This window comes from Poecilia mexicana, unplaced genomic scaffold (genome assembly GCF_051168715.1).
Source record: "Poecilia mexicana isolate PSO_F unplaced genomic scaffold, ASM5116871v1 scaffold_11, whole genome shotgun sequence".
NCBI classification, from domain to species: domain Eukaryota; kingdom Metazoa; phylum Chordata; class Actinopteri; order Cyprinodontiformes; family Poeciliidae; genus Poecilia; species Poecilia mexicana.
Genome location: NW_028263380.1, coordinates 7,571,667 through 7,596,976, shown reverse-complemented (window position 1 = coordinate 7,596,976; position 25,310 = coordinate 7,571,667). Strand labels below are relative to the sequence as shown.

Sequence of the window (25,310 nt, the reverse complement as noted above, 5' to 3'; positions counted from 1 at the left end):
ATTTATCGTATTGTTTGTCATTTATTGTGATACATTTCTTATCACGATTAATGTTTGATTCATCGTTTTCAGAATAAATCCCAATTAATGGCGTTTAAAAGCCCCTGAAATGGTTTGTGTTGTCGCCATTATTTTTACAGTTTATATCCACTGTTTGTTCAATAAAGGTGCATCTATAAGTAGCAATAAATAGTTGTAACTTTTGTTGTTGTCACAGTAGTACCACAAATTATCATGATGATTCACCTTAAGGATGCCTAACCTCAGCAATTGTTTGGTACTCTTCTTTTTGCTTCCTTAAAAAAAAAATCCTTTTCTTCGATTACCAACACTGCAAGTCGCCCCTTTGCAAACCAAGATGCATTTTAGGTGACTGTCCACAAAATGTTCTGTCTGCAACTGTGCATGTGGCATCGACACAGTTTTCTTTACTGCTAGCTAACATCTTAGTACATTACTGCCACCTTGTGGTTGCCATGTCGTATTAACACGGCGATGATCAAAGTTTTTGTCGTGTGGCCCAAAATCATCTAGTTAAATGCGTTTCTGATGTGTTTTGTCGGGCACTATTTCCGATGTCACCAAAGCAACAAACAGAAACATAATTTTCAAAAACAAATTGTTTTAAGAAAGGAATTGATTTCTCTGTTAAATAATACAGAGAGGAAATGCGTTCATTTCCTCAACACACCCGTTGAGGAAATGAACTTTGGTGTTTTTGGAGAAATATCACTTTTTCCCCTCTCGTTGTGTTCACTGTTCTGTATGCTGCCTCTCGGAAACATCGTAATTTGAGAATGGGCAAAGTGAGGTTCTTCTTTCTGACTTTCTTTTTCTCTGCATTTTGGACGCAAGTTGATCAATAAACACATCTTTGCTGCAACTCACAACAACACCTGGAAATTCCCTAAAGGGCAGGATGGAGTAGACAGGCAACAAGGACGACCACGATGCGAATCTAATGAGAAATAGCAGAAAGGGGGCATAGGTGCTAAATAGGGAAGTAACGCCACAACAGAAGAGAGGCACCAAGAGAGTCTAAAAGAGGTTATTTTCTTGATTTGTCAGCGCAGTGGTTTTTGAGATGAATGTGAAGGATAAAGCTGTTGGTAATCACCTATTACTGTCTGATGGATGAATGTTTACCCCAGCATTGTCTGTTCCGAGTTGAATAAAACATGAAGTGCCGCTTATGTGACAAAACATGTTGATCTGAAACAAAGCATTATTCTTCTACCTTTGGCTGTTGTGCTGACTCTATGAAACAGCATTATCTCTGCACTCTCCTGTAACAAATGCAACTGTAATTTGTATACATGCAAGATATTATGTTTTTTAAAAATGAAAGGATTCCATCTCCGCAGTGACGTACTTCCATAGAGCAGTTGCTTTTTAGGATTCATTAGAGTTGGTAAGGTGTTGTGATTGTCAGGCTTTTTGTCCTGTGTCTGAGCAAAATTAAAAAATAAAATAAAAGAATGCCGCACAAAACTATTTGTTTTTAGATCAAAGGTTTTGTCACCGTGGAAACGACAGGAAAATAGAAAACTGCTCCCTCCGCGTCTTTCTAATCCAAGGCTGTTTCAGGCAGAAACGATCAAAACACAAACCTATTAATGGGAGTAAATAAGCCAGACACTTAATGTTGCTGGTTAAAAATATCACCTATTACTGTTGAGGAAGCCAGACTGAAAGAGAAGCTGTTCATATGACAATGACCTGCAGGTTGCACCATGGAGTAGAGAGGAACGCACGTAGATTCTATGCAAGGCCGATCAGCTCTTTGATTATTTTTTTCTTTTTCTTGTAATTATTACTAATATCGACATACTGAAAGGAGTCCTACTAAGTTAGGTAGTAGAGCAGACCTTCAGGGTTCAAATGGAATCCATGCCTCAATGGTTCAGGGCATTTCTAGAAGCAAACTGGGACCAATGATCTATTAGGCGTCTGATTATAATATCATTGACGCGTAGCGGAAAATAGGTTTGTGTTTTTGCAGTGTAGTTACTACTCCCGCTTCACATTTTGGACCAATCACAGATTAGCTCTCAGAATCCACACAAGAAAAGGTTCTGCTAGGATTCTGCGTTAGGACCTGGCTTCAAGAACCAGACTGAACAAGGATGTATCAGCTTTTTGGCCTTGGGATTGTCTACTTGCTAGTACAGCCACAAACCCAATGCAATTTCAAGGCCTTATTAGTGTTTTTCCTTCTGCTTTCAGGTGAGACCGGTGCAGCCCTGTCACGCCCACAGCGACCCCTTTCGGCCCGGACGGCCCACCACGCCCCGGCGCCTATGAAAGGGTACCATGTCAGCCGTAGCATGTCTCAGCATTCCTCTGGTGGTGGCGGAGGAGGGCCCTGCCACTGTACGCCAGACGACTGTGACGGCCCAGGCAGAGACTACTACCATGGCCGTAGCGACGGGCACTACTACTCGGGTGGTCCAACCGAGGCTCTGGCACTGGAGAGGCATCACTCCCACTCTCATTCACACGCACACTCGCACTCCCATAGCCACTCTGGCACCTTTCCCCGCTCCCACCCCAGCCAGCACCCGGCTCTCCAGTCGTTCGACTCCTGCGAGGAGTGCCTGTCTTCGGGCCATGGGGGAAAGATGCATCGGATTCCTCCAAACCTAATGGACCAGTTTGAGAAGCAGGTTCCCTTCCACCCAGACGGCTTCCACACCCTACAGTACCAACGCACGGCGAGCGGTGGGGCCGAGCACCGCAGCGAGAGCCCCTCTCGTATTCGCCACTTGGTCAACTCTGTCCAGCGGCTCTTCGCCAAGTCTCATTCCCTTGAAGCACCCACCAAAAGGGAGTACAATGGCATGAGGGGTGGCGGGGAGTACCGGGGTGACAGAGGAGGGGGCCACAGAAGCGGCGGGGAGGAGGTTCACTACTCAGGCCACCAGTCTCGCTCGACCAGGAGGAGCAAGTCGCGAGAGCGCAGCAAAAGCGGCGACTCTCGGCACGAGTCGGGGCGACGTCACCGCAGCCGGACGGCCGGCTGGTGGAGCTCCGATGACAACCTGGACAGCGACAGCAGTTTCTTGGTCAGCGGGGGCAGACGGGGTTATCCCACTGGACACGAGAGTCTGGATGCCGCCATTCAAGAGCTCACCATGAAGAAGCCAAAGGAGCGCAGCGGAGGACCCGGATCCGCCGAGTGCATGGCCTGCACCACCATGGCTCTGACCGGCGGCGAGGGCGGCGGGCACCATGGCCACCACGGTCACTCCCTGAAGCGGAGCACCTGGTCGGCCATGACAGTGAGTCAGGCCAGGGAGGTTTATCCTTCCACCAGGGGAGGAGGTTACGATAAAGCACTGGTGCCCTTGGAGAACAAGCTGAAGGAGAGATCATTCCACTACCTGCAGGTTTGTGTGTACCAATATTTTCAACAGATTCATACAATACAACAGCAAAAGAAACGCATTGTTTCTTTAAATATGTGACGCTTTTCATGCCAAGCTGCCACACATGGAAACGGGCTTAAAGTTTTCATAGGCAACCCTTCTGAAGCATCCGATGCAGCTCGAGTTAAAAGTACTGTGAGTTTGAGTAGTTCATGTCAGAAAGTGAAGCAGTTTTCCAACACAGTTATAAATAACTCCTAAAAAAGCTATATGCCATAGGGAGAGATAAGTAGTCCACCCCCACCTTCTTTTTTTGTTTCTTTGTCACTCATTGCTTCTAATACTCGCATGCAGACACAAAGTCTCTCTACTGTATAGAATAAGTACCAATTGTTAGATTTCCCTGCTATACAGAAATAAAAACACATTTCAGGATTATTTAAATTGTAAATATATGCCAAATGTCTGGCCTGATCACGAGATCAGTAAGCAAATCGAAGCAGTTGAAACCAAGGTTTGCCTGCTTTCGGTTGTTTTGGAGCAGGTGTTCCTAAGACACTGATTGAAGCTATCAAACGTCTGAATGCCTGAAGCGCTGAAGCAGCAGTAAACGACATAAAAGCAAGTTTCAAAGTGAACTTAATTTCAGTCATGACTCATGCTCAGTCATGTTGTAAATGGTCAATGGACTAAGTTTATGTAGCCCTTTTCTAGTCTTGTTTGACCGAACTTTACACCACGTTCACAAACATCCACACATTCTCCTGGGGCTTAAATGCCCAAGGGCACATTGACGTGTTTCAGGAGAAACCTGGAGTCCAACCTACAACCTTCTAAATGCAAGATGGATATCAGCTATTCTCCCCAAGCCCTTTGCTGTTAAATTAGAACAATGACCAACAAACGAACTTATTTTGTTTCCCCCCCCAAAGCAATAACTCTTCACTACTTTAAACCTGTTTTTCAATATTCCTTTGTCACTCATTCAATTACTTCATGTAGTGTATCTCAGGAGGCAGCAGTATTTTCCTTTGGTGTGTTTTTTATTTGGATTCTAGGCGATGGACAAACACAAAGTTGTGCATGATTGTAATTTGGAGGAAAAATCATGCATGGTTTTTATGACTTCCCCAAAAACTACAATGAAAATGAAAACCTCAATACAAATGCATTCAGAGTTTTATTAGTATAAAGATTTGAAAACCCTTCATTTTCTACTGGCACTTCACACAAACGGTCAATAAAGTACATTAAAATTTGTGGCAGGAAGAGAAAATGTGTTTGGAAGACTATTTTTTGAAAGTACTTCTGACTATTCAGACTAATATTGTTTAATGTTGTTTGGTGTCGATAGATGTTTTCATCTCGTGGTAACAGATGAGTGCTTTTGCAGTCAAGTAAAATGAGCAGATGCAAGGTGGGGTGACTTACTTCTGCTAAATGCTCTTCTTCAACACGGCCAACATCTACACAGTCGTATGTAATGACGAGTGGTTTCATAGCAACCGTACACTTTCATGTAAGGAGCAACCGTGGCCTGTCGGTAACGGTGCTGAACTCTGTTGGTATTCCATCAGAGTGGCTTCTCCCTGCAGCTCCTACACTCACAATCCACATTCCTGATGTATGTTCAAACATTTAAAAATTCAGATGCATTTGAATTCCTCAAGGATTTTTAATTTTTTAATTTTTTTAAGTAGAAAAACATCAACTTTGAAGTATCGACTGTCGAAAGAGTGCTTAAAAGTACCAACCCCCAAATGACTTTCTTGGTATTTCACTGCTACAAATTATTGATCCACGCCCACACGTTATCTACCTTTCTCTCGAAACAATCGTGTCTCCTACTTCTCGCCACTCTTGTTAATCCCAAACGGAACAGAAACAGACGGATGCCCTTCCGCTTCTCTGGCGGACGCAGGCCTCCTAAAATATTATGTGTAATTGCTGCAGCGTAGCTGAAAAGGCAACCGAGTGAGCACAGAAAGAGGAAGAATTGCAAACGCACGCACACGCGCACACATCAACCTCCAGCTGCGCTGAGCTGGAGCTGCCATGCAGGGCTGTGTTTCTACGGAAACAGCAGGTAGTCACAGGAGTCCCTGGTGTTTTTCCAACTCTCATCCTTTACAGACAGCTGAGGTTTGCCGATAGAAGGGAGAGCGAGGTCATGCGAGTTGCCGTTCTGAAAGGATAAACCTCACACAATTTGCCTCCGTTCTTGAGGCTGCCGTCGCCTTCGCACCTCAGGTCACAGAGAGAACTTCCCTTGCTGCAGGTTTTCTCATCTCCGGGTGTCACTGTCTTGGCAGTGTTAGGAGGGAGAAAAAAATGAGGAGGCAGTGCATTGGCTGAATTCTGTGTTGTGTTCAGATGTTGAACTCCACACATTTATGGAACCGGTAACGCCTGGAACTGCAAAGATCTGGTTTTGGACAGGACTGTTCTTTTCATTTTGTATAAGGTGTAACTCCTGTATTATTTGAAGTATAAAGATGTAGTTGGTTTCTTGTTTCCTGCAGATAAAAATCAACCAGTTATCTGTGATCTGATATACAAGATGATGTGCATTCAAGGCTACTTAGCAACAAGCATACTTTGCATGTGAAAGCAGCACAAGTGGCTTTAAAAATGGGAAATATGGCTCTTTGCCCCAGGGCACGTCTGTGTGAGCGATGGCACCATTCCCCCCCAAAAAAAAATTTGACATGGTAATTCAGACCTGCATAAAAATATATTTCAGATCCAATTATAATGTCATTTTTCCCCCTCAAACGCTTAGTTTTTGAGACACCAACCAAATATCCTAAGTACAACACACTGCACATTTATTGCAAATCCTTAAGTGCATAAAAGTCTGTTAAATTTAACCTATGCTTCAACTGCATCTCAAACTGAAAACACAGCTGCAGTTTTCGAATAGTTTCTTACAACTTTGGAGAATTATTCTTCTGTTTCATTGTCACAAGAACGAGTCGGAGCCTTGTCTTACTCGTTTGACCCAGATACAGCTTTAAAAACTTTTTAATTATTAGTCTGAACATTGTTAGTCGCTTTGTGACTTGTGAAGAACACATAAGACGTGAGACTTGCTTGAGTTGCATGTTCACTCGTTTTTCCCATTTTGAAGGAGTTGCCAAGTAAAACTAACCTGTCTCACTTTCTATTTATACTCCATTGAAGCAAGAAGACATGGATTACTAAGTAAACTTGTCTATTTTGTTTCATAAGGATTATTAGAGATTTTATAAACAACCAATTATTTCTTATCATGGAAATTTGTCCCACACTGAATAAATGCGCTCAAATTGGATTTTTCAAAATTGTTTTTTCTTTTGTTTAAGATTGTATGACTGCAATAAAAGATTAAACTACTTTAAGACTCGGCCCATATTTACCAGGAGGGCAACAAATGAGGATAACTCCCATCCAACATAAGGCATCTTTCAAAGGCGCAGATATAGATAATGACAATCATCAAGTCATCAGACACCTACTGTATACTCTCACTAATGTGCCTCTAATGTTGCTTAATTTGCATTCAAAGCAGGAACTGATGCAGTAGATGAATTAGTACACACCTTCTCATTTCCTGTCAGCAGACTATTAGCTACCTGCCAGCTTCGTGCCAGCTCGTCATTGCTCTTAATTTTGTCTCCTCTGCTGCACCGTAGACATGTGTACCTGTGCGTGTTTTCCAGGCTTTATGCTGTATGTGCTTTTGTTGTGTAGATCCCAGCAAAAACTGATTACATATTCACAGAAGCAAAAGAGTAGTTACCTCTGGGCTCGCGTCGAGGTATAGATAACTGAAAAGGAACGCCACATGTTTGTGATTTATGAAAGCAATCTTCTGTTTCTGTGGATGTACATTTTGATTTCTTAGATGTGAACAAGAGTTTATGTTGCTGTAGTAGTTTGCCAGTCTTAATCTGTGAATGCATTTTCTTCTCAGTCAGGTTGTTGCGTGTTATGTCAGTCCACACAAAAACCAGGTTCCATCTTGGATTAGGGATTCATCGATCCACTTTTTTCACTTCCAATACCAATACAGATATCTGGAGTACAGTATGGGCCGATACCGATCCGATACGGAGAACTAGAGCTGAATTCACTGAAAGTCTTTCTTAAAAAAAAAAAAGACATAAATGTACTGAATTGCAAATTTATTTGATAACTGCACCAGTACAGCATACTTGGATACACCAACAGCTTCACATGCTTTGCTAAAAAAAACAACACAACTTTAATTTGTTCAGTCGGTGCAATTAGAAGTATAGCAATTAATGTAAAATAATAATAAAGAAACTGACGGAAACAATAGATTGATGTAAAAATAAACTGCAACAAAACGTCCTTCAAATGGTTTATAAAGTACAATTAGGAATTATAAATACAATATAATATAAATAATAATGAGGTTTCTCAGAGCCAGAGTCGGGTAGTAAATAATTAGTTACTTAATTGCATTTACTTGAGTAAGTCTATTGAAAAATTTTACTTTTATGTCAATTTTTTGACATGCTGCACTTTTTACTTTTACTTTAGTCATTTTATTTTGAAGTATCACTAATCTTACTTGAGTAAAATTTCTAAATTCTCAACCCATTGAATAAACAACAAACATGTTTTACCCAAAAATTCACCAGACACACACACACCTGCAGTTTTGTTCAAGTTTCATGAGTTTTATATTGGAAGAAACTGATTTTGAAAAGTTTTCTCTGTCTGATTTTGTTATTTTTTTGTTTCCAAGATGAATTACTGTCATTTTGGTCCTGAAAATGCCAAAATCTCCACTTTATATTTGGTCCATCTGATTATGTAATTTTTAAATCTGAAATGTTTTATAATTTGATCAGTTACTCATGGCATGAGTTGTCTTTAAACCAAACGCCTTTTTACTCTTGAGTAATTTCTTGGATGGCTACTTTTTACTTGAGTAAAAATATATTGAAGTAGTGCTATTTTTACTTGAGTACAATTCTGGGTTACTTTACCCACATCTGGACAGACCACAAAGAATAAAATTAGTCTGAATAGATCTGCCCCTATGGTTGAGGCACATTGTCACCAATCTAGAATTTATTCCAGTATCGGGACCGATACCAATATTAATATTGTATCGGTGCTTTACTACATTGGATCATGGGTCGAGTGAACAGGACAAAGAGAATCTTGGCAAGTTTTACATTACAGCAGTCCAAGATAGATAGTCGTGTGTAAGGTTTCTCACCCACAGCTCAAATGCCAATCAAAATGTGTGGCACGCGAGCCCGACACTCTTCGTTCCCTGTCCCTTTTCCCCCCATCATCCGCCTGCGAGCGATAGATAAGAAATGATTAAAAAATGAGAATATGGAGTGAGAAGAATGAAGGGAAGCCGGACGAGGAAAAGACAGACTTGGAGAGAGCAAGAGGGACGCAGAGATAGCAAAGCTCATGGATAGGAAATAGATAAAGGAGGTTATGGTAGCCAAGGGGCTAAGATAAAGGAAGGAAAGGAGGTTGTGGAAATAAGAGAGATAGTAGAGGAGGGTGGCCACAGGGATCAGGAGATTAGGCTGAATCATCTTTTAAGTGATGACCTTAAAAACACACACTCAGCTGGTTGCCAAATCCTGGGGCCCTGACGATGAGTGTCTCAGCGCGTGTAGGTGTTTTTCATTTGGCCCCACACTTGTGGGGGACTGCAAACCTGACAGCATTTGCAAAAACTGGAGGTTTGAGAGGCCCCTTCTGTGTAAGGGGGCTGCAGCAGGCTTTCATCTTCCTCGAAAAAGACGGGATCAGGTGTAAGAGACGGACTCACACAGACGAATGCCAAACTGAACGAGGTCCCCTTTTACAAAAAGGGGAACTCGGGTGATGCTTGGTGCTTACATAAAAATGTAAATAATAGATTAAAAAAGGTCATGAACTTACTATTTGTATTTTTACCCTCTTGTTCTTAATGGTTTTAGATGTACGACAGCAAGTGTGCAATGTAATTTGGTAAGCAACCATTAGTTTATTTTGACGTAAAGGGAAAATTCTTATATTTTACAATCAAAACAGGATGTTTTGAGCTTTACTCTCAAAATCATAAGTTGTAGAAGAGGATTTGTTTGTTTGAGAGCACATATGTCAAAGCCAAAGTGCCACCCAAGACTTAAAAGTATGGGAAATTAATAAATTGCAATCACACTTTCACTTTTGTTTTTTTTTGTTGTTTTTCTTTTGGTAAGTGCTTAAATGATTTTCGTCTTGCCAGAATTTTAGATTTTATCACAAATAGTCCTTCATCAGCACACAGAAATGGAGGTAGACTGGTGTCAGAAAAGGGACACTTTTAAATTCTTGTCTGGGTTGCCGGTTTGGTAGGTCTCAAAGCTACAGCTCTCAGGTAGAATTATGCAATATAAAACATAATTTTGTATACCTAAATTTGAACCAAAGATTATTGTACCTCTATGTGTCACTACTTTCTTCCTGGGAGGCCAGTGTGTTATGCATTAATGTCTATTACTCAGGTAGTTGAGGTATGTTCTTGGATATTTTTGCTTTTTTTGTTTGTTTGTTGTTTTTTTTACATAACAATTAATGCAACTGTTATGAAACCAACACAACCAAACCTGATATGATAAAACTTTTCTTTTCTATTTTTTTTAAAGCAAACTACAGTTTTAACATTGCAGTTCATAATGTAAATATATTTGTAGTTGATAAAATTCATACAGCTTAACAAGGCTTCACTGAGAACATGCTGTTTTTTTCTGCATATCAGTTCAACTGTCTACCTGTCTGTTTTTTTTATTTTATTTTTTTGTTTTCCCACCTGACTTCCTGTTGTCACTCCATTGATACTTCGCTCTCCTGTTTTATGTTTTGCTATCTGCTCACTCTGTTTGCCATCTCCTCCACACACTATTTTCTTGTCCTTTGTGCATTTTTTTTCCTCCCTCTGCCTTTCTGCGTATTTGTTTATTTGCTCTCCATCTGTCGGCTTCTTGCTCACGCTTTTTTTTTCCTGTTTCTTTGTGTCAGTGTTTCTCCAGCTGTCAGAGTTTCTCTCTCTCTGTAAGTTTCTTTGTGTGTTTCTCTCTTTCTTCTCGCGTCATCTACAGTGAGCGTTTGGAACGTACGCGTTTGCGTTGCGTGCACGTGCATGTCTTTTTCTTTTCTTTTTTTTTTGCTCTCATCGCGTGCACGAGCATGATGGAGCTCAGCCGGTTTGTTTCCTTTACACCCCGATGGCGTGCTCGTGTTTTAAGGACTGTGTGTCTGAGTCATCGCTGTCCTTCTGGTCGCAGTGCAAAAAATATTTTCCCGTGAGAGAAATATAATTCTGTCTTTTGGACTGTATTAACAGATATTGTGACAACACGTTCAATATCTCACAACTAATGAATTCATTTTATGAATGATGTTTGTTTTTTTTCCCCTCCTAACATCTCATTTTGCAGAGCTGCTCTTACTGTTAACACATTTAGTCTGTTTACTACAATAATAAAAATACCATAAAACCTCTTCTTTTTCTCTTCTTTTTATTTTTTAACACTCATCACACCTTTTTGGTTTTGCTCTATAATCCAAGTTGTGCATCTATTTGGTTATGTTGGTAGCGAGAGTGTGACTAACACTAGATGTGCTTCAGGTCCCCTCAGAGGACTGGGGGGGCGGCGGCTACGGCGGCTCGGCCGACAGCGGCGGTGAGATCCCGTGCCGTCGGATGCGCAGCGGCAGCTACATCAAGGCCATGGGCGACGACGACAGTGCAGACTCGGAGACGAGCCCTAAAGCCTCGCCCAAATCCACCTTGATCGCCCAGAGGGACGCCTTCAGACGCTCCATAAGCATGGATCAAAGGTTAAATGCCACAAGAACCGCATATATGTCACCATTGATAGAGAGCCCACGGCTTCCCCCCCTTTCTGGGTTTAAGGCGAGACGGCACAAGCTGCATTTCCTGCAAAAAAAAAAAAAAAACCTGGAAGACAGAAAGATACCCTGATGTGAGCATTTACAAAAATATAGAATGTGACTATGGAAGGGAGGAGACGAGCCTGGGGGAAATGAAAATGTTAGTTCTTCCTCAGTAAGCTGGCATTTTCCATGTTTTAGCAAACCTTAAAACACTTTAATTGGCATAATTAAATCCTCAGCTCAAGCAGCCTCATACTTATGTCCTTGATTGTGCCAGACACATCCAGGATTTCGATTGGCTTAAAGCTAGTGGTGGATAATTGTGTGTAAAAACAAAAAAAAACAGGACATGAAAAAAATAATTGTTTTAAATTTTACGCTGATTAAAATAATGATACCATAGCAACTCTTTTAGCTTAGAGAACTTCATGTAATGGGTTCTACTGGCTGACCAGCAGGATCCAAGCTCCACATCACCAAAGGACCAACTGGTTTTACTGCTGTATGAGCTGTTTAATGGCTGCTGGGTGTTTTGCCGTTGGCTTATACAAGAAAACACTTGCTGCATTCTTGTTTGTTGTGCAGGAGGCACCACTTCTGCTTTTCAAAGATGTACGGTTGTATAATTGCGCACCTATTGCAGCCATTTTCATATGCGAGTGTAAACGTTGACTTTGGCCTGTGGGGCGTGGCCAGCAGCAGCTTATTCAGATTTAAAGCGACAGGACACCCCAAAAGAGCTCATTCTGAAAGAAGCTCGAAGTAGGCAGAACTAAGCAGACTAAAATCTTATTATGTGACATTGATTTTGTGCAAAAAGAACATGTAACAGCTGCCACTCACTGAATACTTGCTCTCTTTTTTGTGCCTGATATTTGAAGGTGAGAGTGTATACGGGTGAAACCACATTTTACCATTCAACCTCTCCCGTTTTAGCAACAGAATGTGATAAACAATTCACAGTTTTAGTAGAATTTACACCAATTACTTGATGTTTAGCATTTTGCGCCCCGCTTTGACAAACTGGTGCATTTTCATAACGCTCTGAATGACTGATGCTTCAGCACTCATAAAACATGACTCATAATATTTATGATGGCTGCAGCCAGACCATTCACGTTTGCAATAAACGTGGCCGGTGCTCATCAGCGCCGTGTTGGCTTAGGAGAAAATAAAACTTGCATTAGTCTGAGATTTGTGCTATTGAGGTCACTATAATGCTGCTTCTTTTTTTTTCTGTTACGTTTTAGGTACTCCTGTAAGCAGTGCACAGATTCCTACCCAAACAGCAGAACGGCGCCTAAAGCCCACACTCGCTCTCGCAGCTACACTCGCTCTCTGACCAGCTCACAGGTGACTAACTCCATCATCCTGGCGTTTCATTTAATCTGGAATATTCCAATGTATACGGAATACCTTTGAACTTTTTCCACATTTGTTTAGGTTGCAGCATCAAACTTAAATATCTTTCAGGGTTTTTTTTTTTTTCTGAATTGCCCTGTATTTGGCTCCATCTGCTATGAGCAGCTTTCCTGTCCTTGCTGAAGAGAAGCATCATTACTTTTCCTCCTGACACGATGTTTTGCTTGAAGGCTAAAATGCTCAGTTTTGGTCTCGTCTCACCGGTTCTACTACGTTTCCTGTGTCCCCTCCACGGCTTGTTTCAAACTGCAGACAGGACTTCTCGGGCCTTCCTTTCTTTTCCACTCTCAAGACTTGTTGAGCGCTTGACTAATAATTATCCCACTCAATTATTAGCGGTTTTAAGTAATGTTCCTTAAGAGGCTCAAACAACTGTAATTACGCTGAAATGCAGGCAGGTTGTTCGTATTGGATGGTGTGAGAATAAATGGGCAGGATGCAAATGCAAACTGCAGATTTTAGGTTTTTGTTCTAAAAAAAAAAAAACAAAACAAAAAAACAATTGAACTCAATTTGTCAGTTTCAAGAATACCCAACCCTTTTTTTGTTCATTTCTCACACAGTTATCATTATGTATTTATTTTCTTACATAAGCTGGGAGACACGTTGAACCATCAGTTCGAGACGGTGTGCGAAACCATGTTCGGCGAGGTGGAGTCGCAGGCCGTCGAGGCCCTGGATCTCCCCGGCGTGTTCCGGACCCGCAGCCACAGCTACGTGCGCGCCATCCAGGCGGGCTGCTCCCAGGATGACGACTGCCTCTCCGTCTTCTCCATGTCTGGCCCCCAGGGGAGCATCAAGGCCGGGGCCGGTGAGTGGACTTAGCGGCGTGTGCATCCGTTTTATTTATTTATTTTTTTCATTTTCAGCCTCCTGACTTCTCCGTTCTCTCTGCCTCTAATTCAGCCGTCTCTGTCTCTGTGTACGTTTGCAAGCTATAGGCACAGACTTGCATGTGGCTTATTGCTCATGCTCTTTCTTCTCTCCTACACCCCTCTGCTCCCGTCTCACCCATCGCGCTCCCTTGTGTGACTGCAGGTTTCTCGCGGTTATTACCGTTGCTGTTGCTTCAGTCTCTATCTCTTTCTTGTCTTCCTTCGACAAGACAAGCAGACGAGATCTTATCATCTTCAATCCTTTCACTCAACACAAAAGTCCACCTGTGCAGCCGTTACTTCATTAGTCAAGTTTATTTGGGCAGATCGTTTCAGCAACAAGGCAGTTGGAAGTGCTTTTGCATCATGAAAAGTCACCCATTATGAAACAAGCCATAAACATTACATTTTGTCAAATGCCATCATCAAAATCAAGCGAAAACACATCAGATATGTTAATCAGTGTTCAAGCTATTATTAATCAAAGGCAGCTCGAAACACGGCGGCTGGGTTTTTAGCCTCGATTTCAAGGAAGACGGAGTTTCGGCTGTTATTTGCTGGAAGTTTGTGATTTGTGACGCATAGAAACTGAATTATTACATTTTGCCACATAACCACCACCGACTTCAAGGTTACTACTCTATGTCATAGGGACAATAAAAAGTAGTGCATAATTGTAAAGTGAAGAGAAAAATAACATACATCTTTCCTTCTTTTAAATCACAATAGAATCATTGTTCTGACCCTTTGCTTCCCCTATGCACTCACAGAGCAAATTAAAGTTTACATTTAAGACTTGATTTTCTCACCAAGTTCTATTCAGTGTGTCATCTGAAAATGCAAAGAGTAAAATATTGCTACAACAGCAAACCTACCAAGATGTGGTCTTTCTACTGAAGTGAGAGGTAAGGCAAGGAGCTCCATGGTAACTGGAGGAACTTCTGATATCCATAATTAAGGTGAACCTGTTGACAGGAAAACTACTAGTTATGTACAAGTGAATATTTTTGCTTAAAAACAAAGTTCAGACCTCGATGAAGTTAAAATTATGCACTAAGGTTTGTGTTCACAGCTCATTTAGCTGGAGCTATGTGCGCAGAAGAGTTTCAGTTCTAAATGTACCTTCCCAAAGACATACACCTCTAAGTACCTGTCGCACTTTTTTTTAGACTTTATTCATAACACTTTTGAATTATTATTATTTCCCTTCCACTTCAGTTTGGCGCTGCATTGTGTTCGTCCCTTAAAATCTCAACGAAATACCCTAAAGTTCGTGGTTGTGATGTGACAAAATGGAGAGGGGGAGTTGAAGGCCCTGTTTATGCATACATCACTCAGGTAATTGCTGATTTTTGTCAGCTGCGTGTGTTCGCTAATGTTTGTTTGCTCATCGGAGACGGTTTAGACCCTCGCAGGATTCAAATTTACCCAGCTTCCAGCAAGTCCCACGAGATTTATTAAAAGCGCTGCGAAGCATCACCGCATCGAGTGTGAAACGCTCACGCGCTGTACGTATACCTCCAGAGCGCAGACACGCGCGCGCACCCAGGGCAGGGCTGAGCTTCAGCTAGTATCTTTTACACTGTGGAAAAAAAACAAGCTGCACACACAGATGTGAAGGGTGATGAAGAAAGGGAAGCGGTATGGATTGCTTTTGGTATCCGTCAGGCAATTGGTTTAACTTTTAGAAGAAAAATTCGCCCAGGGGAAGAGGTTTTCTGTTGTCACCTTTGCTATATCTGACATATCCACCGCTTTGCTCTCTGCCTTTTGCTAAAAAGTGTATTTTTCATGAAAAGGAATACTAGCCAAGCTGTTGAATGAAGAAATAGACTCCAGCATTGTCCTTTTTTAATGCTCTCCGTGTTCTCTCTTCTCTCTTTTGTCGGTTCACGTCAAAATTCCTCCTTTTTTTCCCGCTTTAACATTCCTCTTCTCCCCTCTAGTCTGTCCCTTCTGTAAGTATCCACCCGCTCTTTTCCCTTTTCACATCGTTTACTTTAACCTCAAACACCTCTGTCTTCTCCTCCCTCGCTCTTCTTACACTTCAGTCTTTCCTTATCGTAAAGGTGCTCCCCCACCGCTCCCACCTCGCATGTCCAAGTCTTCTCTCTCGGTGCGCGCCCAGAGCAGCACCGAGTCCACCCAGGACACCTACTTCCAGAGCGGCGGACAAATGGCTCCGGGCACCGGGCGCCCCAAGCAGCACAGCAACTCCATAGACCTCGGTGGCTCTGAGGGGCCGTCGGGTCGCGCCTCCAGGGGGGGCTACTACACGTCCGGTGGGCCCGGGCGCTCCCGTCAGCACAGCAACTCGGCGGAGAGCCTGGACGGGGTCAGGGGTTCCAGGGAGCTCGTGCCCTATGGAGGGGGGCCCGGTGTGGGAGTCAGGGCAAAGCACAGCTGCTCAGCCGACAGCCTGCTGGAGGGGCCGCCACGGCCGGCGAGGGACCGGGACGGCCGGGTCGGCGGCGGCAGCCTGGGGAAGTCGTCCTCACTTCCTCAGAACAACATGATAGTGAGTAAGATGGGCGGGCAGGACGACGGGCGCGTGGCCAGGAAGTGGAGGCCGTCCATCGCCGTGCAGGTGGGGACGAGGAAATGTGAAACACATAGAAAAATATCTTTAAATGATTTTTTTTGTTTGTTTTTATGTTTTTGGTCACAGTTGACAAAACTTATCAAAGAAAACATCAGTTTAAAAAAAATGCAATTTTCAAATGGTGACTCAATTTGTAGTTTTTTTTTTCATTCCTTAAAAGTAGGGGAATGTCACTCTTATTTTAAAAAAATGTATTAAAACTGTCAGCATGTCGTGACAATATGAGTGATGTGAAAATATCAATCTTCACCTCCTCCATGAACTGCTGAAGAAATTCCCTCCTCCACCAAAAACAACCAATCAGAGCCAGGAGGAGGGTCTTAGCGCTGTCAATCGGGCTCATGTACGCTGCTCACTGTGCAAATGGTGGGAAAACAACTTACCATCTCAGAAAAACCATTTATCCGCAGTCATCAGTGGCCATGCTTGCTAGCCTTAGCATTCGTTGCAGGCTAAGTTGTGTTGAACCAGCTTTAGCATAGCAGAAGGATGTGAGCTGATTGACGGAGGAAGACCCTCCTCCTTTCTCCTCCTTTCTCCTCCTGTTTCTGACAGAGCTGTGTGTTTGTGTAAATAACAGCTGATCCATAGCGAGAAGGCAGAGGAGCTTGTTTATTTTTTTCACAAATTATCTTTCCCATATTGTACTGTCAGGACATGACAGTTTTAGCAAATATGTTAAAAAAAGAGAAGCAAACTGTAGTTCCACATGATCAACATTGTCTATTTTACTATGTTCTAATGATATAGCTTTTATTATAATGTCCCAACATTAAATCTGATCTATTATGCCACTAGTAGTGAACCTAAATGTATAAATTACTGTTTGTGGAGTTGAATGCTTGGATAATCTGATAGACTTTGTGTGTGTGGCAGATTTCCAAAAATTGTATCTTATTTTTTATTTATTTAAGTCATTTTTAACTTTTCCTTACGCAATTTTAAAAAACCCCACAATGCTGAAAAAGCAAAACGAAATGAAAAAAATCAAAGGAAGAAAAATAGAAGACAAAACTATTACAGAAATAGACAAACAATACTTAAATTCTTGTCAATGGCAAGAACACAAAGTGTAGACCGAAAAAAGTGTAGGTGTAATTTTTTTGTACATTTACGGCATTGTCAAAATCAAAGCTGCAGAACCTTTTCTAAAACACACCTCCAAGGAATTCCAGCTGAGTCTGGAATGGAAACGGAAAATATCCGAGCCAAAACTTCAGTTTTTTTTGTCAGATCACACATTTGTTCTCTGACAGCAAACACATTCGAAACACGAGCCAGCAAGTTCCTCATACAGCCGATATAAATCTATTTCCACAAGATTAACCCATAGCAGCTGTAGCTTCTTGTTTTGTTTTGTTTTTCTTTACATTTATTTCTGTGTTAAAATTCCCTCCGTCCCAAAAAGATATTGAACTTTTCCTTTCCTTCTAGCCGCTCATGTTCTGTGCTTGTGGTTTGCTGTTGCAGGTGGACAGCTCGGAGACTCTGTCCGATTCCGACACGGAGGGAAAAGCTCTCACCGAGGTTCACTCCATAGGAGTCCAAGTGGAAGACGAGAAAAGGTAAAAAAAAAAAAAGAAAGAAAAAAACACAGAAACAAAGCAGCAAAAAAAAAATATTATTCATCTGCAGAACTTTCTCTCCCAGCTTGACTTGTTTTGGTGACATTTAAGTTTCTGTCATCACGGATGCTCAAACTCAGAGTGGGGGTTCGAGGGGTGTTTGTTTACCCGCTAATTTATCTTTGTTCCAAAATATGCGGCTTGATCAGGAGCGGCTGGTCTTTGTGCTGTAATTTATGTGAATAATTCTGATTTATATTCAGAAAAAGCCCTCGTCTTCCTGCGCGCCCGACAGCGTCGCCATGTGTACGGCTGATTTCTCGTCTATGTCCAATTAATTCATTTAAGATTTCATCAAGCAGCACAGCTTGAACTCGGAAACACTTTGTTCCAAGAATGTCTCTTTTATTTTTTTCTTCTTCTTTATTTTTTTTTTAACCATGTTTGTAACCCCGTCTACTGCAATCCGTAAACACAACATGGCTTTCACACATGACTCGGCGCTTTTCCTAATTATATCCATTCTCGCGTTTGAACGCAATCGCCGAAGATGACATCAAGACATCCGGCGCTGCGGATCTGAGTCACGCTGCGGACCCGAACAGACTGAGGAGACAGATGAGGGGAAGGTTGGGTTTAAAGTTGCAACAGTGTAAACACTCATCAGTGAGCACACTGGCATGACATTTGCACGCACCGATGCGTCATATGCCAGGGGATTTAGCAGGACTCATCACAACCAGGCGAGTGGCGGTGATTGCCGCGACAACACAGCACTGCTCGGTTTGCAAGGTGAAACGATAAGAAGGTCGAAAGGAAAAAATAAATAAGAAAATTGAGAAAGCCTTCTGCAGGCAATTGAGTTTGATCAGATGGCTCTGAGCCTGCTGTGACTCCTTGTGTCTTTTTGCAAGGCGGGCTCGATTCAAACGCTCCAACAGTGTGACGGCGAGCGTGCAGGCCGACCTGGACCCCGAGGGCTTCCCGGGGCTTAGCGTTGCTGTGCCAACACAGGACAAGAGTCTGCAGTTTGGCTGCTCCTTCCAGAGGCACTCGTCAGAGCCAGAGTCCGCGTCGCAGTACGCAGAGTGCCACCGCACCGTCCACACGCAGGGCCAGTGGGCTTACAGAGAGGTGGGTCCCTGCCAGAGGTCTTCCTCATGAAAGATGCAGACTTTACTTTGAATGGTTCTTGCTAAAGAATACTACGAAAGAGGATTAGGGAAACTGGGGGGAATAAAGGAAATGAATTCTGAGTGACTTTAATCTTCTGAGATACTATGCCAGAATTCTGAGAAAAGAAAATCTGCAAAAATGTCACAATTCTGAGAAAATAAGTCATAATTATGAGGTTAAAGCCCAAATTCTGAGGCACAGAAGTCAGAAATGTGATATTAAAGTCAAAATTTTGAAAAAATTTGGCTTTAATCTGAGGGGGAAAATGTCAGAATTCTGAGAAAAAAAATTCTGTAAAAAAAATAAATAATTCTTAGATCAATGTCTGAATATTTATTCAGTGGCCCTAATCCTCTTCTGCAGAATATTGAAGTTACACACAGATATGATCACTCTCTGCATTTTAAGCTGCAATGTAATCTAGATTCCCTCTATGAAAATTGTAAAATTGTTTTCCATAAATCTAATCTTTGGCTCCTCAGCTGCACAACGTTGATGTAGATTGGCAGATTTTATTGTACAACACGGTTGGTAATCCAAATTACCAACCGTGTTAGCATCTGTTCATCGCCTTGTCGTCTATTTCTTTTTAATGCGCTCGATTTGGAGTTGTAGGCCTTCCAGGAGGTACAGGGTTATGTTTTTGAACTCAGAGTGTCATTTCTAAAAGTAATGCATCCCTTCTGCTTCACACAGGACCTCATTCAGGGCAACTACACCACCGAAGCTTGCCAAGTCGACACAAGGCCCCACCAGCACCCACACCTGCCGCCGCGCTCCCACTCCCCCCTGCCCATTACCGCAGAGCGCGCCTGGACGGCCACGCCGTCCCTGGAAGGCCCGCGCAGCCTCCCCGACTCGGGCCGGGCCTCGCCCTGCATGAGGGACGGAGAGTTCTTCCTGCGCCTGCTGCAGACGGAGGTGGAGAGGATGGAGGGCTGGTGTCAGAACATGGAGAGGGAGGCGGAGGAGAATGAGCTTCCAGAGGACGGTGAGTTCAAAAGCTATTTCTCATTTTGTTGCTGCTCTTTTTATTGAACTGCATTTCCACTCTCTCTCTCTCTCTCTCTCTCTCTCTCTCTCTCTCAGCTCTTGAGCTAATTCGAAGCGCAGTTGGCAGTGCCCAGATGCTCATGTCTCAAAAGGTCCAGCAGTTCTTCCGCCTCTGTCAGCAAAGTATTGTAAGTGTGCATGAAAAGTCACATCAACACACATTTCCATATAAGCGTGTTACTATGCATGTTGGATATGTTTGGCTGCAGCTTTCCTCGCACATTTCTGTATCAGGAAAGTAAGCATTCATAACTGTTCAACTTTTTCATGCTCTGTTACTTTATAGTGCAAACTTCAATGTTTTGAGGGATTTTATTTGATAGACCAGCAATACAGTAGCGCATAATTGTAAAATTGAGGAAAAGAGATATTGAATTTCTCAACAGATTATTTGAGCACACCATTGGTGCCCCCAAGAGGAGGGTTGTGGGGGGCCATTGCCCCACTGAAAAATGTTGGCCCACCCACTGGCAGCCCCAGAGAATCATGTTCAATTAATCTTCTTCAATCAAGACATGAAAGTAAAACCCAGTAAATAAATAAAATTCAATTTTAAAAAATACTTAAATGATCCCAAAGGGAAATTACATGTTGCTGTAACTCATTAAATCAGAATTCTTCAGTGTTATCGTAGGAAAGATTTCCTGTCGAATATAAAAGCACACTTCACCTTTATATATACATTCTATACGTTACTATGTATGTAGTTTTTTTTTTTTTTTTTCTTTAAAGTTGTGCCACTTAGATTTTTTGTCTAGCCTGGTTTGGCCACTGCTATTAAGATTTTCTGGGGGCACCACTAGCACACCTCATAAATCTGACCTTTATAGAACAGCAAGAGGAAAACCATTGTCGTTAGATGTCCAGTTTGCAGTTTGGAAGGAGTTCTAGTTGTATGAGCTCAACAATTAACATTTTTGACTATTGTCTAACATTGTGCATTACCCTAAAACAATATCCTCATATCAGTGGCTAAATAATGCTGTGAAGATGCTTTTAGTCAGAAGGACACAGAAGTCAGCCAGAAGTGAGAGAAGATGAATGGTGCTAACTCAAGGGCAATACTGAGAGAAACCCTGTTAGTGGTTACCTTCGCATATTCTTCTGTCACAATGGTCCAGTCAATGTTCAAATTGAAATCTATGAGAAACTTGATGTGCATAGATCCTCTTAATCCGATCTGGTTGGGTTTGAACTATTTTACAAATAATTGGCAAAAACATTCAGTCTGTAGAATCTCATTCCTGAGAGAAAGAGTTCTAAAACTTGCAGCTGTGATTGTGGTGATTGGTGGAGCTGCACCAAAGAATTGACACAGGAAGCCAGGATACAAAAGCATGTAATAATTTTCAGATTGTTTAGCCAAACATTCTCTCAACTTTCTATGCCCAGGACCCGTCCGCCTACCCCCAGCCCACGTCGCAGGACCTGGCGTCCTTCTGGGACCTGCTCCAGCTCAACATAGAGGACGTAAGGGTTAGGTTTCAGGACCTCCAGAAGCTCAAGGACTCTGGGTGGAGGCTCCCACCTGACAAGAAGGTGAGGGACTGGAGGGTCCGGCCTACCCTGGTTTCCCTTCAGCATTCTCCCCGAGCTAAGATGGCTCTGTGCCGCCGAGTAGAGCAGATGGCCGTGGCCTCCAAATGTTTGCGGGCCGCGAACGCTCAGAACAGACCAAGAGGAGCCAAGCAGATCTGCCCGCGAGGCAGCGGAAGTTCAAATTGATAGGGTTTTATTTTGCATTTACTTTTAATTTATGTATATTTAAGTTTTTATCTTACTTTTCTTGCACTCTGTCAAGAAAAAGACAGCTTTTAGCATTATTTTCTATCAAACCTCTCCAAAACTAACTCTCTTTTCTTCTTTTTTTCACTTTTCCCTTGTACCTCTCCTTCCATTTCCTTTCATACAACTCAACACTGATGCATGCTGCGATACCTTTTTGGGGCTTTTTTCCTTTCTCATAATGCGTTTTATTACTTTTTATTTATTTTTCCCTCTGTTGTGGGTTTTGTCTCTTATTGCATGGGTTTTCCGTCACAAACCCCCCTTCTTTTCCACCACTTAACATGACAAATCCACTGTCCTTTTCCCGCATCTCATGTCAATGTCTCATCCTCAACGGGTCAGGAGGATAAGAAACTTCCTCCGCCCCTACCAAAGAAGCCAGCGGGCGGGGTGAGCAGCAGCCTCCGGGCCGATAGCGTGGGAGACGGGGTCTCCGGGAGCGCTGGAGGCGGCCCGGGGGGGCTGGTGGTGCCCCGCGCTGGAGGGCACACCCTCCCCATCAGGGAGAAGTCCCTGGACCTCGGAGACCGTCAGAGGACAGAGGCACGAAGGAGGCTGCTGCAGACCAAGCGTACCGCCTCCTTCAGGCAGAACTCGGCCACCGAGAGCGCCGACAGTATCGAGATCTACATCCCCGAAGCCCAGACTCGACTCTGAACTCGCGACGGCACTCGCTTCCCCCCCTCACCCCTCACCCGATCTTCTGCGAGTCATTGCTGTTTATACGCTATGACCCACCGCCAATTTTAGCACTTTCCATCAACTTCTGTCATCCTACATTATTACCTAACAAGCAATGACAGCCATTTTAGTGTCTTGAAATTCAAACCACTTTACCGAGGCAGAGGCCTAGAGCCTGAGCGGTATCTAGCCGAAGACGTTTTTACTTCCTTCTTAGACAGAATTTCTTTTTAAATATATATATACATACATATATAAATATATATAATCACTGGCTGAAACCAAGTCAGAAATCTTTTGTAAAACTAGGCAGCAGAGGTTCACGCAGTAGCATGCCTGTGCGTGTTCACTTGGCACAAAAAAGGGCTTAACAGGCAGTAGACCTCTGAGGAAATTCTCCCCACACCTCCCACCCCTGATGCCGTTCGGAGCGAAACCGACTCCCACTTACGGGCTTTCGCTGATAACAGCTCAGCCGAGTCGAGATCTATTGATTTCTTGAGCATCCTCAGTTGGCTCCGAGAGCATCCCTGAGGAAATATCAAACACAGAATCCTTAGTCCCTCTTCCCGTCTGTCCACACAAGCACCAAGTCACAGAATATGGACCAATGTCACGTCTCACTCTGTTGATGCTTTCGAACCACCTGTCCGTCAGCATCGGACGGCGAGGCTCTCCTATAGTTGTGTTTGCCAAAAGGAGCTTCTTCAGTGTAGCATCACAGACAAAAAGAAAAAAAATCAAACTCCTTGTGTAGTCTCTGAAGTCTCAAGAAGAGGAGGGTTTGGGAGAGTTTTTACATGGAATTATTTCAGTGGCTTTTCTGGACTTACTTGAAGATGCTCCCCCTTCTTCTTTTTTTTTACACTGTGAGAGTAGAGCACCGCCAAGTGGTCAAAAGAGAATCCTGCTTCAACAGCAGTGGTCTTTACAGTTTCGATACATCTTATTCAGGAACAAGTAAACACCCCTCAACGAAACAGCCATTGAAGTGGTCAGGACTGCTATCTTCCCCTCCGAAACCCTTTCTTTCTTTTGAATATTGCTTGGACAGACTTTACTATCGTGTTTATTCGTAACTAAATATGGGTTTTTAAGTAAAAGAAGAGCAGCAGCTTGAATTTTCAGCAGGATTTTATCACCAAACGTTATTTTGTTTCCCTGACGGCGTTGACGAAATGAGGAATGATTTCGTTTTGCTGGCAGATAAAATGAGGCCTAACTGACCTTAAAATATCCTTCCAAAGAATCACCAAGTCGAATCAGATTGGGATTATCTCCAAAAAAAAAAAAAAAGTGGTATTTTATAGCTATGCTGGGAATGTGAAATATGTGATATGTATGGAGCTACGGTGCCTTGCAAACATTCATATCTGGTGAACTTCTTCACCTTCCTTTCAAGTTACAACCATAAACTTCAGTGATGGACATCAAACCAGCATCCCTCAGCATCCTGCTAGAGTGACGTGTTTTCCATCACAGGGTGTTTTGTTTGTAGGGACTATTTTCAGTGTTATCATCTGGTCTGAAGTGAACATGTGGGATGTGTCAAACAGCAAACAGGACTTCTTGGTTTTATTTCAGAAGCTTCTATAAAAGTTGAATCTTCTATTTTTGGTGTCAATTTCTTCCACTTTCTCAGTTGCTGTTCTGCATCCTCTAAAGCTGCCATGAGCCTCTTGGCTGCGTCTCAGATTAATGTTTTGCTTTTTTTCATTTATTATGTGAAAACTTAATAAATGTGAAAACTGTTGCATAAAAGCCCCAAAGTACAGAAATTCACTGAGGTTTGTGGTTGTAACATGACAAAATGTGGAAAAGTTAGAGAAGCATGAATGGTTTTGCAAGGCTTTGTATGTTGTTTTTTTTTTTATTATTATTAATTTACCTCCTGAAACAGGTCTAAATTATTTCACAAAGTTAACTTTTTTTGAAGGATTCTTATCAAAAATGCGTTGGTGTTTTCTACGACTGTTGGCTCATAACGTGAACGCACTTGAGTAACTGAATATGAAAGTCTGTGTGAATCCCAGTTAACACTAAAGAGTCAAAATGTATGGAGTAGAGAGATGACAAAATGTCAGAATTTGTAAGCATGAAGTGTTCTTTCTTTCCTTTAATTTTGGTTGGAATACGTTGGAAATATGGGATATTTTATTGGAAAATGTATATTTTATAATATAAACTACATTTCTAGATTAGTAGAGATTATCGAGTACAGTACATGTACAAAGATCATATATCAAATGTGAAACACTGCAGTATTGTTACGATAGATCATAGCTGTGTGGCATATCCAGACTGAGTCCATGTGAAGAAGACTTTCAAACGGCTCTTATTATCTTGAAATTGTGAGTCAGGTTCACAGGGTATCTCTGGCAAGAAAGGTGGTTGCCAAGGACGATCCTTCCTTAGGCCTATTTAAATATCTGTGTGTGGTTCTCACAACTTGTACTGCTGTTCCCCTTTTCCTCCCTGTATCTCCTGTTTAGAACCAACTACATGTGCCTAACCAGCTATGTGTGGAGGTTTCCTTTGAACACAGTTTACACTTTGAATATATACATAAATATATAGAGAGAGAAATAAAGAGAGAGAGAGAGGGAGATGTATATAGAAATGTATGAAATTTGAAGAGTATTGTTGGAAAAAAAATTTTTTGACTTCCTGAATCTCCCTCATGTTGCAATACACACCTGTGAGACTGGCACACTTTGTCGATGTGGAACACTGCATGCTTTCTGACGGCCTCCTCTGAACAATTTAGCAGAGTCTCATTTTGGAGAAGAAACACGTATTTTGTAGCCTTTAAATCTTTTTCTTCTGTGTGATTGGGGGAGGGGGTGAAAAAAGTAATTGCTAGGGTTTTACAACG

General features: G+C 42.4%; 1 protein-coding gene across 1 annotated transcript; it reads left to right on the top strand.

Moving 5' to 3' along the window:
- The first annotated feature begins 1,126 nt into the window (after positions 1–1,126).
- dlgap3 (discs, large (Drosophila) homolog-associated protein 3) lies at positions 1,127–24,952 on the top strand. The gene is made up of 12 exons (XM_015013071.2): positions 1,127–3,389; positions 11,005–11,216; positions 12,524–12,626; positions 13,290–13,506; positions 15,517–15,528; positions 15,622–16,157; positions 17,643–17,737; positions 18,652–18,871; positions 19,610–19,904; positions 20,003–20,094; positions 21,359–21,505; positions 22,097–24,952. Exons 1-12 carry the CDS (start codon positions 2,127–2,129, stop codon positions 22,409–22,411), a joined length of 3,507 nt encoding a protein of 1,168 aa, XP_014868557.2. The 5' UTR covers positions 1,127–2,126; the 3' UTR covers positions 22,412–24,952.
- Positions 24,953–25,310: the final 358 nt, after the last annotated feature.

Bases quoted from the DNA above. Each gene is read 5' to 3' on its own strand.
- dlgap3 (XM_015013071.2), top strand. From the start codon at position 2,127: ATGTATCAGCTTTTTGGCCTTGGGATTGTCTACTTGCTAGTACAGCCA. The intron at 17,738-18,651 runs GTAAAAAAAAAA...TCTTTTTGCAAG, and splicing joins CAAGTGGAAGACGAGAAAAG to GCGGGCTCGATTCAAACGCT. The intron at 20,095-21,358 runs GTAAGTGTGCAT...TTCTATGCCCAG, and splicing joins GCCTCTGTCAGCAAAGTATT to GACCCGTCCGCCTACCCCCA.